The sequence below is a fragment of the Acinonyx jubatus genome, chromosome B2 (genome assembly GCF_027475565.1).
Source record: "Acinonyx jubatus isolate Ajub_Pintada_27869175 chromosome B2, VMU_Ajub_asm_v1.0, whole genome shotgun sequence".
NCBI lineage: Eukaryota > Metazoa > Chordata > Mammalia > Carnivora > Felidae > Acinonyx > Acinonyx jubatus.
This window is the reverse complement of record NC_069385.1, coordinates 23781330-23796238: the sequence shown is the minus strand read 5'-3', so window position 1 is coordinate 23796238 and position 14909 is coordinate 23781330. Positions and strand designations below refer to the sequence as shown.

The 14909-nt window shown below is 35.6% G+C and overlaps 1 protein-coding gene and 1 long non-coding RNA gene across 2 annotated transcripts in view; one reads left to right on the top strand and one right to left on the bottom strand.

Moving 5' to 3' along the window:
• VTA1 (vesicle trafficking 1) overlaps positions 1–14909 on the top strand; it is a 67875-nt gene that overhangs the window by 17913 nt on the left and 35053 nt on the right. The window contains exons 2-4 of the mRNA XM_015061848.3: positions 3506–3600; positions 6425–6552; positions 7220–7295. Coding sequence (XP_014917334.1) covers positions 3506–3600; positions 6425–6552; positions 7220–7295 — 299 coding nt within the window. The remainder of the gene's footprint in view (positions 1–3505; positions 3601–6424; positions 6553–7219; positions 7296–14909) is intronic.
• The window catches only part of LOC128315498 (uncharacterized), a 28249-nt gene continuing 25474 nt past the window's right edge, over positions 12135–14909 (bottom strand). Inside the window, exon 4 of the long non-coding RNA XR_008298301.1 lies at positions 12135–12313. This is a non-coding gene — a long non-coding RNA (uncharacterized LOC128315498). The remainder of the gene's footprint in view (positions 12314–14909) is intronic.

The window sequence follows — 14909 nt, the reverse complement described above, 5'->3', positions numbered from 1 at the left end:
AAGACGTAAGTGGTAGGTTGGGGTAAGAAAATATAGTTTATAGTTGAGAGGAGTAAGGATGCTGTGAGTAGTGATTCTTAACCTATCCATGAGTTTTTTAAAAAAAATTAATCTTTAATTATATTGTGTAAATTATAAATTATATTTGCATATTGATGTACTAATGTATTATAAAAACACTATATGTATTTTTAAAGATACAGAAACATAGAAACATAAAGAATGATATACAAATTATCAGTAGAAATGCTAATATTTTCTTTCCCACACTTGAGCTCATTTTCTTGCCAATCCTTGGGATCATGTAGGTCCCAGAGGCTGCAGTTTCAATATAGCATAGGGCAGGGACTCTATTAGTGTGACTATAAACAACCTGGCACGAAATTGATCCCTACTGCCAAGCAGAAGCCTTCCTCTTAAAAATAAGAGCAAGAATACTTAAAATTCTTGGTAGAATTTTGGCAATACCGTAAAACATGGCAAGATTAAATTTGGAGGAAGAAAAAGCATATTACCAGTTACAGATATTGTCATTTGTAAAGATGGCATTTGATCTGTGATTTCAACAAATCAAATAGCCAGGAAATCTAAAAAATAAAAATATATTAAAGAGGGAACCACAGATCATTGGAGAAAGGAAGGATCATTTATTAAGTTTATTTGAGATTGGTGCCAGTAACTTGGGAGGAGAGGAAATGCAAGTAAAAGAGTTAAATTTGAAAAATTAAAATGTAGGAAAAACTAGAAAAATCATGTAAATGAGTATCAAGTCCCTTGGAGATAAAAGAACTTTTCCAAGCACAGAATTGACAAGAAAAAAAAGAAAATCACAAATAATAGCTTTGAGTACATAAATATTTCAAGCCTCTGTGTTTCAAATCAGCATTCAAAATTTGAAAGACGGCATGATATTTGCAGCCAATATGTTTGTTTTCCAAAGAGCTCATGTGATGTACTTTAGAAGAAAAAATGCAGCAAAAATGCTGGAACAAAAAACCTGAACAGCTCACAAAGAGGAAGTCTTGGGGAGTTCAGTCACAGTCATAAGAAGAAAAGGAGTTTAAGGCAGGCACAGATCTTGATCAGCTCAAAAGAGATGTGACTGGTTTAAAAGGAAAGGGTGTTCAACCATGTTTTAAAAGGTGTGGGGGGAAGGGAGAGATGACTGAAACCTAACAGACAACATGCTAAAGAAATATGACTGGTTAAAAGAAAGAGAAGAAGAAGAAAATTTGGTCACATTTGTGACCATTGGATGTTTAAAATGATCGGGTTTTTTGCTTTTCAAATTAGAACCTGGTTTGGGGTCAAAGTGATACCCAGTGCTGGCTGGTGTGCAGGGAAAATGAAAACACCATGCTTTTTAAACTGTGTAGCAGTATAAATCTGTACAGTACTTTTGGAACTCCATTTTTTTCTTGCATAAAAACCTAGATGGATCAGACCCTTAAATTTGATATATGAAAATAAATACATTAATAAACATCAGACTCTGTATGTAACATGGAATAAACTAAAAGCCTAAGCATTAAAAAGTCGTTTCTTCAGATTAAGCTGTTAAAATTAAAAAGAGAGAGTAAATAACTGCATATTATATATGTATATATATCTTAATATATTTTTAAAAGATATGATCGAGTAGACATAATTGAATTGGAAATCCTGAGAGTAACAGATACCAAGCCATGTTATAAAGCTCTAGTAAATAAAGCAGTGATAGGCCAGGAGACAAATGAAACAGGACAGACAGTATACAGAATTGGGCCCTTTTATCCCACGGAAGCTTAATATATGATAATGAATGTTAAAAGTGGCATTTCAGTCAGTGGGGCAGAATGAGCCATTCTTTCGTCCATGTACTTATCTATTCAGAAAATGTTTATCGAAGGCCAAGCATTATCCTGCATGCCAAGCCAAGGGTACATCAGCAAACCGAGTAGACGAAAATCGCCATCATCACAGAGTTTAAATTTGAGTTGGAGTAGAGATAGTGGATAAATAAATAGAATATGATTACGTGCTGAGGAGAAAAGTAAAGCAGGGAAGAGGGATGGTGTTCACAAGGTGCCATTTGAGGGGAAAACATTCTGTTCCTCCTTTATACTGTGTAAAGAACTGCCACAAGACAATTTGTTAAAAAGCAAACAACAAAATTTGACAGATTTTCTTTCTTTTATTGATAACTACTCCTAATTGATAAAGGGGAATATAGAGCTATGCAGTAAATATGCAGTACTTTTTTAGGAATGAAAATGAAAAATCACTTAAAATCCTGAGACTGATAGGAAGTTTAATAATATCAAATTTTCATGGGTTCGGGGAAATGAATGCTTGTATATGTTGTGATATAACTGCATATTGGTAATCTGTTTTGGAGGACAGCTTGAGAGTAGCTCTCAGAAGTGAAAAAAATACATATGCTGTGACCCAGGAATTCCATTTCTTGGTATTTGCCTCCAGGAACTCTTGAATGTATCACAAGAAGGTGTAGTAGCACAATATGATTTGTAGTCCTCAAGATCCAAGAACTACCTGAATGTGAATGTTGTGTCTGTCCACAGGGTGGAGCACTGTAGCACTATCACAGATTTCCAGAACATATTTATAGACTATAAGAGTAAATCACAGGTGGTATATGTATACACCAATGGTAACAGCAACTACCACAGAACTGTTCATAGCTCCCATCAGTGGGAAAGGTATTAGGGTCATGGTGTCACAAAGGTTTTTAGCTTTAGCCTTTCTCTAATTTTATTAACTTTTTAAAAAGAAAGGGTGTGTATTTTTTTTCTTGTATATATAAAAATGACTAAAACAGTTCTCCCTGTTAGCCTGAGCTCAAGATACATTTCCCAGTATTCTATCCCATATTCTATATTTTATCAGTATCACTTAACTGGCACTTGGGTGAGTGCTCTTGTGTAAGTGGTTGTTTTTCTGAGTGCCTTAACTTGCCAATTAAATTGCAGGCCTTTTGTCAGCTTAGGACCTGGTCTTTTTTTTTTTTTTTTTTAATCATAATGTCAAAAAAGAAGGTCTTGGTGAAAAATACTGCTATTATCATTATGAATTTCTTGCATTCTTTGCATAACATTTGTGTGTTCTTTATTTTTGTAAATAAGATCTATAGTAAATCAAAGTTTTATTTCTAAATTCACTTAAATTTTAAATTATTTATTAGAACACATATTTTAAACATTCAGTAATAGAGGGGCGCCTGGGTGGTTCAGCCAGGTAAACGTCCGACTTCAGTTCAGGTCATGATCTCGCGGTTGCAGTTCGTGAGTTCTAGTCCCGCCACGTCGGGCTCTGGGCTGACAGCTGGGAGCCTGGAGCCTGCTTCGGATTCTCTGTCTCCCTCTCTCTCTGTCCCTCCCCCACTCGTGCTCTGTCTCTCTTGTGTCTCTCAAAAACAAATAAAAACATTTAAAATATTTAAACATTTAGTAATAGAAAGGAACATTAAAAAATGAGATTGTTCAAACCATCTTATTTTTCTTTGTAGGTCGTTTATATGCAATGCAAACTGGAATGAAGATTGATAGTAAAACTCCAGAATGTCGTAAATTTTTATCAAAGCTAATGGATCAGTTAGAAGCTGTAAGTTAAACACTGATCGTTGATTTTCTGATTAATGTTTTCAGTGGCATTTTATTGCATTTGCGTATGTGTATTTTGCCATTTTCGTTCTTCCCCTTGACAGCAATCCACAAAGTTTTTACAGCTGAGAAAAAATTAGACACAATTTTTTTTTGTTTGTTTACATCTTACTGCTAAGGGAGTTAGTTGTAAGCATAAAGTAGTTTTCAGTGTCTTTGCATTTACCACTATATCCTGTTATTATAGATGGCCTTTGAGTCATTTTTCACAGGTGACAGACCCTTTCTAACCTTACTTCATGCAGTCACATGGATGATTGATTTGAGAATTCTTAGATAGCTCTTATAATAATGAAACGGGCTATTTATTTAGTGAAAGGGACATTGAAGAAAATGGTATCAGTTGCCTGTAGTCTCTTTGTCTTACTTTCGGTACCAGGACACAAGATACTTTTCTGGTCCAGGCATTCTTCCCTGCTAGCAGAAATGTGGTAGGTGACTAATGTATGAGTCACCTTCTTGAACCATGATATAATTTCACAGGTTATATAGAGGCATCGATCCAGGGAAAATTGAATGGGTTTGAAGTACAGGAAGGCAGGGGCAGCCATAGTAATCCCTCTTAGTAATCAGGACTCCACCCTGTGCCTCCTCTCCCAGCCGTCCTGGTTTCTCTTTTAACAATGTCAGGGTCTACTCGTCATTAATTCATCTCTTCAGAGGCTGTTATATTAATAGCTGCAACTTTTTATTTACTTATTTAATTATGTGCTCCTGCTTAGGAGAATTATAAATCTGAATATTTATTTGACTAGTTGCATTATTTATTTAAAGACACAAAATTTAGATATATTAAAAATCAAAACATTTATAATAGTCAGCCCAGAGCTTTTATAAATGTTGGAAGTTATACAGCTCAAATCCTTATTAGATTAAACAGCCATGGGCAGTAGGGTTATAACTTGATATGGGTATCTGGCCTTCTGACCCGGAATCCCTGTCATTGCAACTTTTAACCACTGATGGTGAACCTAGTGGCACCACTGATGGAAACCCAGCTGCCCTTGAAGGCTGTCTGTCCTACTTCTAACATGGGTTCTGTAAGTACAGGAAAAATTTGAGTACTCTTTTTTTGGAAGGTGGGGTTAGGAGAGGAGAAATATGTTCCACACATAACAATATATTTTTAAAATCCTGTCACTAATAAACTATATAGCATATATCTCTTTATTAGTTTCACAGTATAAAAATAATAACTAAAATAATAGCTTACGGATAAGACAGAACTCAGAATAGTTCTTTATAGTAAGTGAAGTGTAAAATCACATTTATAAAGGGAGTCGGCAGGAGTGTATTATTATCTAAATTGCACAGCAGGTAGAATAAGCATATTGCATGGTGAGAGCCCATTGGCCTGTGCTGTAATGTTTAGTGTATGTGCTGCCGAAATGACCACTGAGCTGTAATGTTTAGATTGCAGTTAGTAAACTGAATGTATGATGCTTTTGCTGCCGATATTTCACGTTGAAGATGAGATGAAATGACATACTCCCGCTAAATTTTTCTAGAACTAAATCTAGAATTGAAGCATATCATAGTATGGATACAGTAAACTAGTGTTAGATGTGGGCTTTTTCTGTTTTTGATCAAGATAAGCATAGGGAAAACATTCTTAAATTCCAACATTATATCTCTTCTGGAACTTAAATTATTCTGTTGTAATTTTAAGGATACTTATTTTCCTGATTTTGTGAAAAATCCTGAAGCCTTTTTTAAATTTGATTTTTTACTTCATGGTGTCTTTGAGAAAAACCATTTTTAAACAGTAGTGTGGTACTCAGATCTAATATTTCAGAAAGTCATTTCATTCCAGTAGAACAGTCTGGGTAAGATGTAGGAACTTAATTTGTTGTGTTTGAAATATTTTAAATTATTGGGACACCTGAGTGGCTCAGTCGGTTAAGCATCTGAATCTTGATTTCAGCTCAGGTCACGATCTCACCATTGTAAGATCAACTCTACACTGACAGTGCAGAGGCTGCTTGGGATTCTCTCCCCCTCTCTCTGCCCCTCCCCCGCTCACTTTCTCCCCCTTTCTCTCTCTCTCTCTCTCTCTCTCTCTCTCTCTCTCTCTCTTTCAAAATAAATAAATAAATTTTAAGACATTTTAAATTATTGTATGTGTGGGAAAGGGATGTGTACTGACTGAAAATTTACAGTTGCGAATTGTGTTTTAACTTTGAGGTATTAGGCTAAATTTTAAAAACTTCTGTAATCCTAGTCTCAGTTTGTGATCTTATACTGTAGAAATAGATCTTTTTTTTTTTTTCACAGTATCCTCTGAGTGATACTGTTTTAGGATATAATGATTTCCCTAATCTCATTTTTTATATTTGATAGAAGAAATTGAAATGGGAATAAATTAAAATTTTAAATTGTGATTAGGAATTCCTAATCATAAGAATTTCCCAATTCTGTTTTTAGGATACCTGATAGTATATTGACTTTTATCTTGAAATATTGTCTGATGCTTTACATAGATAGTTGGATGTGTTATCTTTTTATTCTTGCTTATTTTGATTTTTAGAGCTAAATTATCCTTTCAGGTTATTATAAATATGTTTCTTCAAAATTTTGTAAACATTGGATTTTCTAAAAATCTTGGGCTGAGGGAGAGCAGTTTTTATGAGATTTCATTGATAGATCTACTGAAATGGGTGTAATTTTTAAAATATAAAATGATTATTAGGATTATAGGATTATTTGTACTTAAGTAGACTTCTTGTGAGTCCAAATCTTAAGCTTTGTACCTGATTTAATTTTAGCTTAAGAAACAGTTGGGTGATAATGAAGCTATTACTCAAGAAATAGTTGGTTCTGCCCACTTGGAGAATTATGCTTTGAAAATGTTTTTGTATGCAGATAATGAAGATCGTGCTGGACGATTTCACAAGTAAGTAAGGCAGAAAAATTAAATTAAACTTAAAAATTGAAATTACTGTGTAACTGGAATTATCCAGTCTTCCACTGAATGCTTTCAGACCTCTTGATTAATGATTTAGATTTTTTTTTTTTAATTACTTGCAGAATCTCAGAATGATTTTGAGTTACAAGAGCAATCCTGCCTTTTTAGAGAAAATTGCTGAAAGAAGAATACCAACGGCAGATTTATTTTTTCAGTGAATACTCTGCAAATAGCCATTATTTAACATTTGGTAAAATCTAAGAGTTGATTTTAGCCAACAAGAGCCTGTTTCAGTGAAACTGATTTTTTTTAATTACCACAACCTGCCAAGTGAAATGATTTGTCATTATTTTAATAATAACGCAAAGAAATGAACGTAGCTTGATACAGATTTGGATAATACTATAATTGCATTTTTTAATGAAAAGTAGACTATAAAACTTTGCTGTAGTATATTTACTTATGAGTGTTGTTACTTTCCCCCAATACAGATTATAAAAGGAGCTTTGTTGTGGTCTTGAAATCTGATTTTATTTAAAACATTAATTTTTGACTGCTTTTATAAAACACTAGAATTTTTTTCTTATAGTTACCTGACTAATTCTGCAGCTTAATGGTTTTCATTTAACTCAACCAGCTCTCTCTTCTTGTTTAGAAACATGATCAAGTCTTTCTATACTGCAAGTCTTTTAATAGATGTCATAACAGTGTTTGGAGAACTCACTGATGAAGTGAGTATGCATTCTTTATTGTTTTATTAGCTAAAGATCGGTATTGTCACGCTTTTTTGGTTTTGTTATTGCCTTGCTTAGTTACAGCAGCATGCCTATCAGAAATGCAGTGTAAGCAAAAAATGTTCCACTAGCTACATTTGTAAAAGTAAGAAGATGAAACATTTCTTAATAATATATTTTATTTTTAATAGTATATGTTCTTTATATCTAGTGTGTATTTTACAATTTGGCAAAAGCATAGCTACTGTATTGGGTATCACAGGTTTAGGGTTTGATTTTATTAAGTGTTTAAATATTATTAGTCCTATATACTAGTAAATTTCTACACTGTTATTTCATCAATATACTGGGGGCAGAGACTTTTAGGACCTTCTTCCTATTTCATTTCTAGTCAGAAATATTATGATTTGTCTCATTGTAAAGTACCCATAGAACTTGATATTTTCTGAGATGCTTCATATCCATTTTATTATGTTGTTTCTCATAACCTCTAAGGTAAGTAGAGCATATATTCATTTTATACATGAGCAAATTGAGGCTAAGTGATGAAGTTATTGCTGTGAGTTCAGTGTTGTTTTCACTGTAGCAGACTTTACCATTGGCGTGGAAATTGTGCTTTTTGAGAGGGGAGATATTAATCTAGAGACAGAGAAAAAAAAACAGCTACAAATGAGACTGATAAAGCCATGTTATATTAGTGATTTGGAATTTATGAAGAACATTGCTTTCTGTGATGTGAGTTTTTTCCAAATGATAAGCAGCTCATAGTATAAAGTTCAAAACAAAATGAAATATTATTTATGAGATGTTTGCACTTTCATAAAACAGAATAGAAAAACTGTGTAAAACATTATTTATGTTTAAAAAATTTTTTTAATGTGTGTTTATTTTTGAGAGAGAGAAACAGAGTGTGAGCAGGGGAGGGACAGAGAGAGAAGGAGACACAGGATCCAAAGAACACTCCAGGCTCTGAGGTGTCAGCACGCAGCTGGATGCAGGCTCTGACTCACTGACCGTGAGATCATGACCTGAGCCGAATCGGAGGCTCAACTGACTGAGCCACCCAGGCGCCCCACCATTATTTATGTTTATATGTAAAATTAAGTTAAGCTCTGGGCTTGATGATTGTAAGCTAGGTTTTTGCATTGGCAGAGATGTACAGGATGTTTCAAGGTTCTGCCCAGTAAGGAACAGTTTTTTATTATGTGGAACTGTACTGTCTCTTTTATTTCAAAACATCAAGCATCCCTGGCCTTGCCCACATAGCATTTCCCAATCATTCAGATAACCAGAAGCCACCCCCAGATATTTCCAAAACAATGCCTAGGGTATGGGGCAATGCCCATCGTAAGTCAGTGTTTTTGAGTTTCCTTGAGACAAAGTAGTATAAGAGAAAACAGACTTGGAGTGTGAAACCTGAAATGCTTCTCAGTGGGTATCCCTTCTTTGTATTCTGAGGTCCCTATAGATCCACTCTGTTTTAGCTCCCTTTCCCATCTTTTATTGCTGATCTGATGTTCGTTCTGTTTTTCCGGTGTGCAGCACCATACTAGATACTCGAAGATACAGAAGTGGTTTAAACATGATGGTGGAATAGTCATGTTTAAAGCTTTAGATAGTTCAGTATGGTTTTGGAGAGTACCAGGTGGGTGAAGGAGAATGAGGCTTCAGATTAGACAAGTAAGTCATAAGACAGATCAGAAGGAAGATAGAAGGCTTGGAATCTTCAGTTAGTGGGTTTTTTGAATAAAGAACTACACTCGGGTGTGCTTTGTATGCTGGGAATCTGTAGAATGGACTAGCAGGAGGAAGAACTGCAAGTCATTTGATGAAAGAACTGTTAATAATTATTGTGGAAGTTTGTACAACGTAGGTTTCTTATTTGAGGAAAAACGATATGTTCAGACAGATTATAAAATCTGAGATGCAGGTATGACATCCACAAATAAATCAACACAAGACTCTTAGAAATAAAGACAAGATGGAGCGCCTGGGTGGTTCAGTTGGTTGAGCATCCAACTTCGGCCCAGGTCTTGATCTTGCAGGTGGTGAGTTCAAGCCCCGCATTGGGCTCTGTGCTGACAGCTCAGAGCCTGGAGCCTGCTTCAGATTCTGTGTCTCCCTCTCTCTGCCCCTCCCCTGCTCGTGCTCTGTCTCTCTCTGTTTCTCAAAAAATAAAGCGTTAAAAAAAAAAAAAAAGGAATAAAGACAAGAAATCTGCAAAAATAGAGGTGACAGTTCAAGTTAGATTATACAAACACTAGGGGAAGAAGATAGTTTGAAAGAGTAGATGGTCAAGTAAACATCCTAGTAAACACCTATTGAAAATGCAAGAGGAAGATGTGAATTAAGAAATACAGAAGTGAAGAAAGTCAAGATATGAGAGAAGATCATGATAAGGCAGAAAAGCAGATCGAATTTGCCCAAGACTTCCAAAAGGACTGGCCTTGCTTCTCCCTCTTCTACTTACGTAGGGAAGCTGCTTTTGTTGCCATTTCAGAAGAAAGACCACAGTCCTTTGGACTTTTAAATGCCAACTGTGAGGATCCCCAATAGTAGATAAAGTAATAATACAGGGGAAAAGAACAAAATGTCCAGAAGTCCTAAGTGAGTAATGCAGGTTTTTTTTTTTTTTAACTTAAAAGATACATGGATACTTGCACATATAATTAGCATGAGGTTCATCTGCATTTCAGAAGAAAAATCTAGGTTTACATTTAGGTATCCCTAACAGAGAACAGCTTCCTTAGTTATTTGAATATAGTAACTAGGGCAGGGACTCTGAATATTTGGGTAAATGGGAGGGCTTCAAAAGGAGTTAGGGGAGATTGTTTAGAGACTGAAGATACTGAAGAATATGTGTAGCAACAGAGTAAAGAGACACTTTCCCAAAATGTTGACGCTCTTTTCTTTCCCTTCCTCACCACCCAACCTGCTACCTAAGTTCTTCTGCCTTGCATTGGTACTAGACTCAAATAGCATCTGTGTTGGTGGTTAAAGGACCCAGGTAGCTGGAGGGGTCCAAGATGGTACAGAGAAAAGAAGTTAGGCATTCTAAGGCCAGCCTGAAAAGAAAGTGTTGTTAGTTATTTGATTGGGGTCAGGTTTATTCTTTCACCTTCACCATGTAAATTATGCATATTGATTGATTGATTAAAAGCAATCTTGTTTTTTAAGTTTATTTATTTAGAGAGACAGAGAGAAGGTGCCAGTGGGAGAGGGACAGAGAGAGAGAATCCCAAACAGGCTCCACACTGTCAGTGCAGGGCCCGATGTGGGTCTCGAACCCACATACTATGAGATCATGACCTGATCCAAAGTCAAGTCGGATGCTTAGCTGACTGAGCCACCCAGGTGCCCAGTTGTGCACATTTAAATTGGGAAATGTGTGTACACACAATTTATGTGTAATTATATTTTCACTGACTTACATATGTTATAACATGCCAAGTTTGTACATCCTTTGAAAGTTGTGCATATCAAAATCAAATTGCTTGACACACAGTGCTGACATTTCTCATATTCATTATCATACAGTGCTCTTATATGACTTGTGAACTGATTTTTGACCATGAACTAAATACAGAGAGTTGGCCAACAAGGAAAGTAAAATAAGGGTGAGACTGACTGTCCATCTGCCATTAACATAATGCCTAGGCCTACCAGTTTATCGGCATACTTGCAGATTCTCTTTTCTCTTACTTTTAATGTTGGATTTTTGTTTCATCATGTTCCATGTCTGCTAATGGCATCTTCATCATTATTACTGAGATTTAGGTTTTTCCAAATAATGGTTTGAAATGTCAGATAATTGTAGGTAAAGCTCCACTGAGTGGAATAGGGAGCAATCCACTCTGGCTGTGACTTTACCAGCTGTCACCAGTACAGATGAGCAGGATGGTGATTGGCATCAACCCTCTCCCCTACGTCTTCGTGGGTGTCCTAAGAAAATCTGAGGCTTGTACTTATTTACTTGTGATGTAAGCCCAGTATGCCTAAAACAAGACACTGACTCCTATAACATTTCTTATTTCAAAATAACTGTTAAAAAGATGAGCTGTTTTAGGAGTGCCTGAGTGGTTCAGTCAGTTAAGCATCACGATTTCAGCTCAGGTCATGATCTCGCAGGCTGTGAGTTCGAGCCCCGCATCGGACTCTGTGCTGACAGCTCAGAACCTGGAGCAAGCTTCAGATTCTGTATCTCCCTCTCTGTCTGCCCCTCCCCCACTCACGCCCTGTCTCTGTCCCTCTCAAAAACTGAATAAGACATTTAAAAAATTAAAAAAAAACAAAACTGTTTCAAAAGCTATGGGTATCAACTGGCTACTTGAAGCATTTAGCAGTTTTAACTCATTCCCTCCTTTCCACTTCCACTTAGTTTCATCCACTTGAAAAACACTAGCAGGAAACAAGTGGGAAAATAATGAGTTTAAGGATTTCAGGTACGCAGATTTTTTTTTTTTTTTTAATATATACTCCTGTAGGTATAGTTCAGGATTCTATAACTTATTTGTTCATGTATAAGGTGAATGCAGTGCTGCATTTAACTAGATATATGCCAAAGCTTTTTAACAAATCTGCAGCTTTCCTCAGAAATACTTGTTTTCCTTGCTTCTCAAAGAATGCTGTTTTAAGAAATGCTAAAATCTGTAACAACACAGTGGTGAGGAGAAAAGCATTATAATTGTCTCATACTTTTTATTTTGTATTTTTAAATTATCTTTCAACTTTATCATCTTTACAAACAAGGGAATGGTGGTTTTTAAATTAATGTTTTTTAAAGTTCTTAAAATGTTGTTTTGGTTTTTTTTTGTTTTTTTGTTTTTTTGTTTTTTTTTTGCTATCAGCCCTGAAAATTTACTTTAAAAGTAAAGAGATAGTGGTTGTCAAACTCAAGCCCCACTCAACTCCAAACCAAGAAGTCATTTTACCTCTTTGGACTTGGTTTTTCTTCTGTAAACTGGGAGGCCAGCTCCACCAGTCTATGAGTATATGTGCCATGTGTGGGAGAGGTGCTGGGAAAAGGAGAATGAAAAACAGATGAAAAAGCAGACAAAATCAGGAGAAAAGCAAAGCAAAAATAGTTTTAGGTTAGAAGCTACAAAAGGAGGGGTGAAAAGCTAACTTACATCGTTACATAAATGAAAGTGGGAAGTAGACCCACTGAAAATATCACAAAGTACAAATTTCTAGTAAGAGGAAGGGAGAGGAAAGGGACCATTATCCGAGTGTTGTAACACAGAGAGTGGGCAAGCTGAACACCACCTGGGGCCTTCTGTATGACATTTGTATGTGAAAATTTTGAGTCTTCTATAATGTATTGCCTTGCAGGGGGGACTTTGTCTCATTCTACTCTTACATCTTCTTTGGCATTAAGTGTAAATTTCCACCCTGAGGAAAATCTCAGAGTAAAAAACAGAGGCTTTTTTGTACCATTAACATAACAGTGATTAGTTGGTACTTCAGATGTTGCTATAGTTTAGCTTTTCATTTTTCTGTCTATAGATGGAGATAAGGTTCAGACTTGTTTACACAGAACTTCTTTCCTAACTCTTCTAAAATGTAATAGATTTCATTTACTCACAGCATTTTTCTTGGTCTGTTCCCTGAGAATTTTCATTTTAAATTCAGGTCATAGTTACACAAAAGTAAAGTGTGTATCTTCTTTAGTTTTTGACTTTTTTTTTTTTTTTTAAATATTTTATCTGCCACCATTCTGTATCTTAACTCTGCTATCTCTGTTTTAGTTGTACCTGGTTAACTCTTTTAACTGTGCCTTCTATAATTCCATCTCCGTATTTAAATTTGTTGTTAAAATAAACTTCTGGCATTTCTGTAGCTACATGGAAATCAGTGTCCCAGTTTTAGCAATAGAATCACCAGAATATATATTAAAATTTTTAATTTTATGTTTTAAAGCAAGGGATGTTTAAAACATAAATACTTTATTTTCCTTCTATGGTATCTTGTGCAGTCTGTTCATGACCAGTATTGTTGATAGACTTCTATTGTATTTTAGATTTGTTTCACTTCTTGCAGTGTTGAGGAGCAGACAGCATTTTGCCCTTTTTCCTTCATGGTCTTTGGTTTAGGTTTAATACTGCTGTTTAGGAAGAAAATAAAAATCGCAGGTAAAAGGTAAAAATATTATACTTATCTATTGAGTTTCTGCTAATTTGGGGGGGACTCAAATGAATATGGCATGTTTTCTTGCCCTCACGGAGCTTGTGTTCTAATTTGAAAAGAGAAGCAAACTAACTAATTATGAGGATATATGGTGTAGTAATGATAAAGTACAGGGAAGAGATTCCACTCCCGCCACTTGCCTGGCACTGTGCTTACACAATTTAGATTAACCTTATTCCACCTTTTACGGCTCTGAATTACAGTAAGAACACCAGTCAGAAAAATATAAGTACTTTGTCCCCAGATGCTGTGGCCCGGAACAGTATTCTCAAACTCTGATGAACATCCAGCCTTTTTTTTTTTTTTTTTTTTTTACTTTGTACTTTCCATTATGTTGCAGACTGATAGTTTCGTAAAATACAAGTAATAATTGAATTACTAGAAAGGTGAAATTTAAAAAAGATGTGTAAGGGGCACCTGAATGGCTCAGTCAGTTGAGCATCGGGCTCTTGATTTTGACTCGGGTCATGATCCCAGGATCCTGGGCTTGAGCCCCACATTGGGCTCCACGCTGAGCAGAGCACGGTGCCTGCTTGAGATTCTCTTTTTCTCTCCTTCTGCCCTTCTCCCCCAGTCACAAGCTCTCTCTCTCTCTAAAATAAAAATTAAAAACAAAAAAATTTTTAAAAAGACATATAAAGTACAAGCCTAATTTGTTATAAGTTTCCTAAATACTCCGAATTTCTGTACTATCTTGTCACAAACTGGTAAACAGTTTGCACACCTGTACTGGGTGTCTTTTGATTGGCACTGATCATTGGCTTCTCTTGAAGCCCCCAGAGAATCCTGTTTATATCCTGATCTGACTCTCCCTGCTCAGAAAACAGAGCTTTGCAACCTTACCGCAGTGATTATATGTATGAATAGCAGGCTGGGAAGGAGATAATCTGTCTAAAGTATCCATTTGCACTAGAAGGTTCTAAATTAAGCAACATCTTATTGCTAACCTAGAAACCATGGTGGATCAGGAGTAATTTATCTAATTACAAAAGCATGTGTTCAGTACATACACCATACCTTAGGTTTTTATACTTTTACTGTATGTACACTGAAGGTCCCAGCAATTATAATAACAAACAAAAATATGAGGGTAGTATCTCTTTCTAGAGTAGGAATTCCATATATTTTGTATTTGTTTCTGTGTAATAATTGCCAAGAAGTGTGTGCACCTCATATTCATTTAATTGTGAATGAATGGAGTATGTCTGCATGTAGTGTTAGTACAATGTGACTAAGAATGCTACAGGCATTGGCTTCAGAATTCCATACGCACTTCATCACTGTGTTACTTTGGTAAGTTATTTGATTTATATAAGCCTGTTCCTATGTTTGTAAGGTGAAGAAAATTATAATAGTTATTCTTTCAAGTTTTTCTAGACTTCAAATGAAAAACTGCATGTAAAGCCTTTAGCAAAGTGCCTAGCA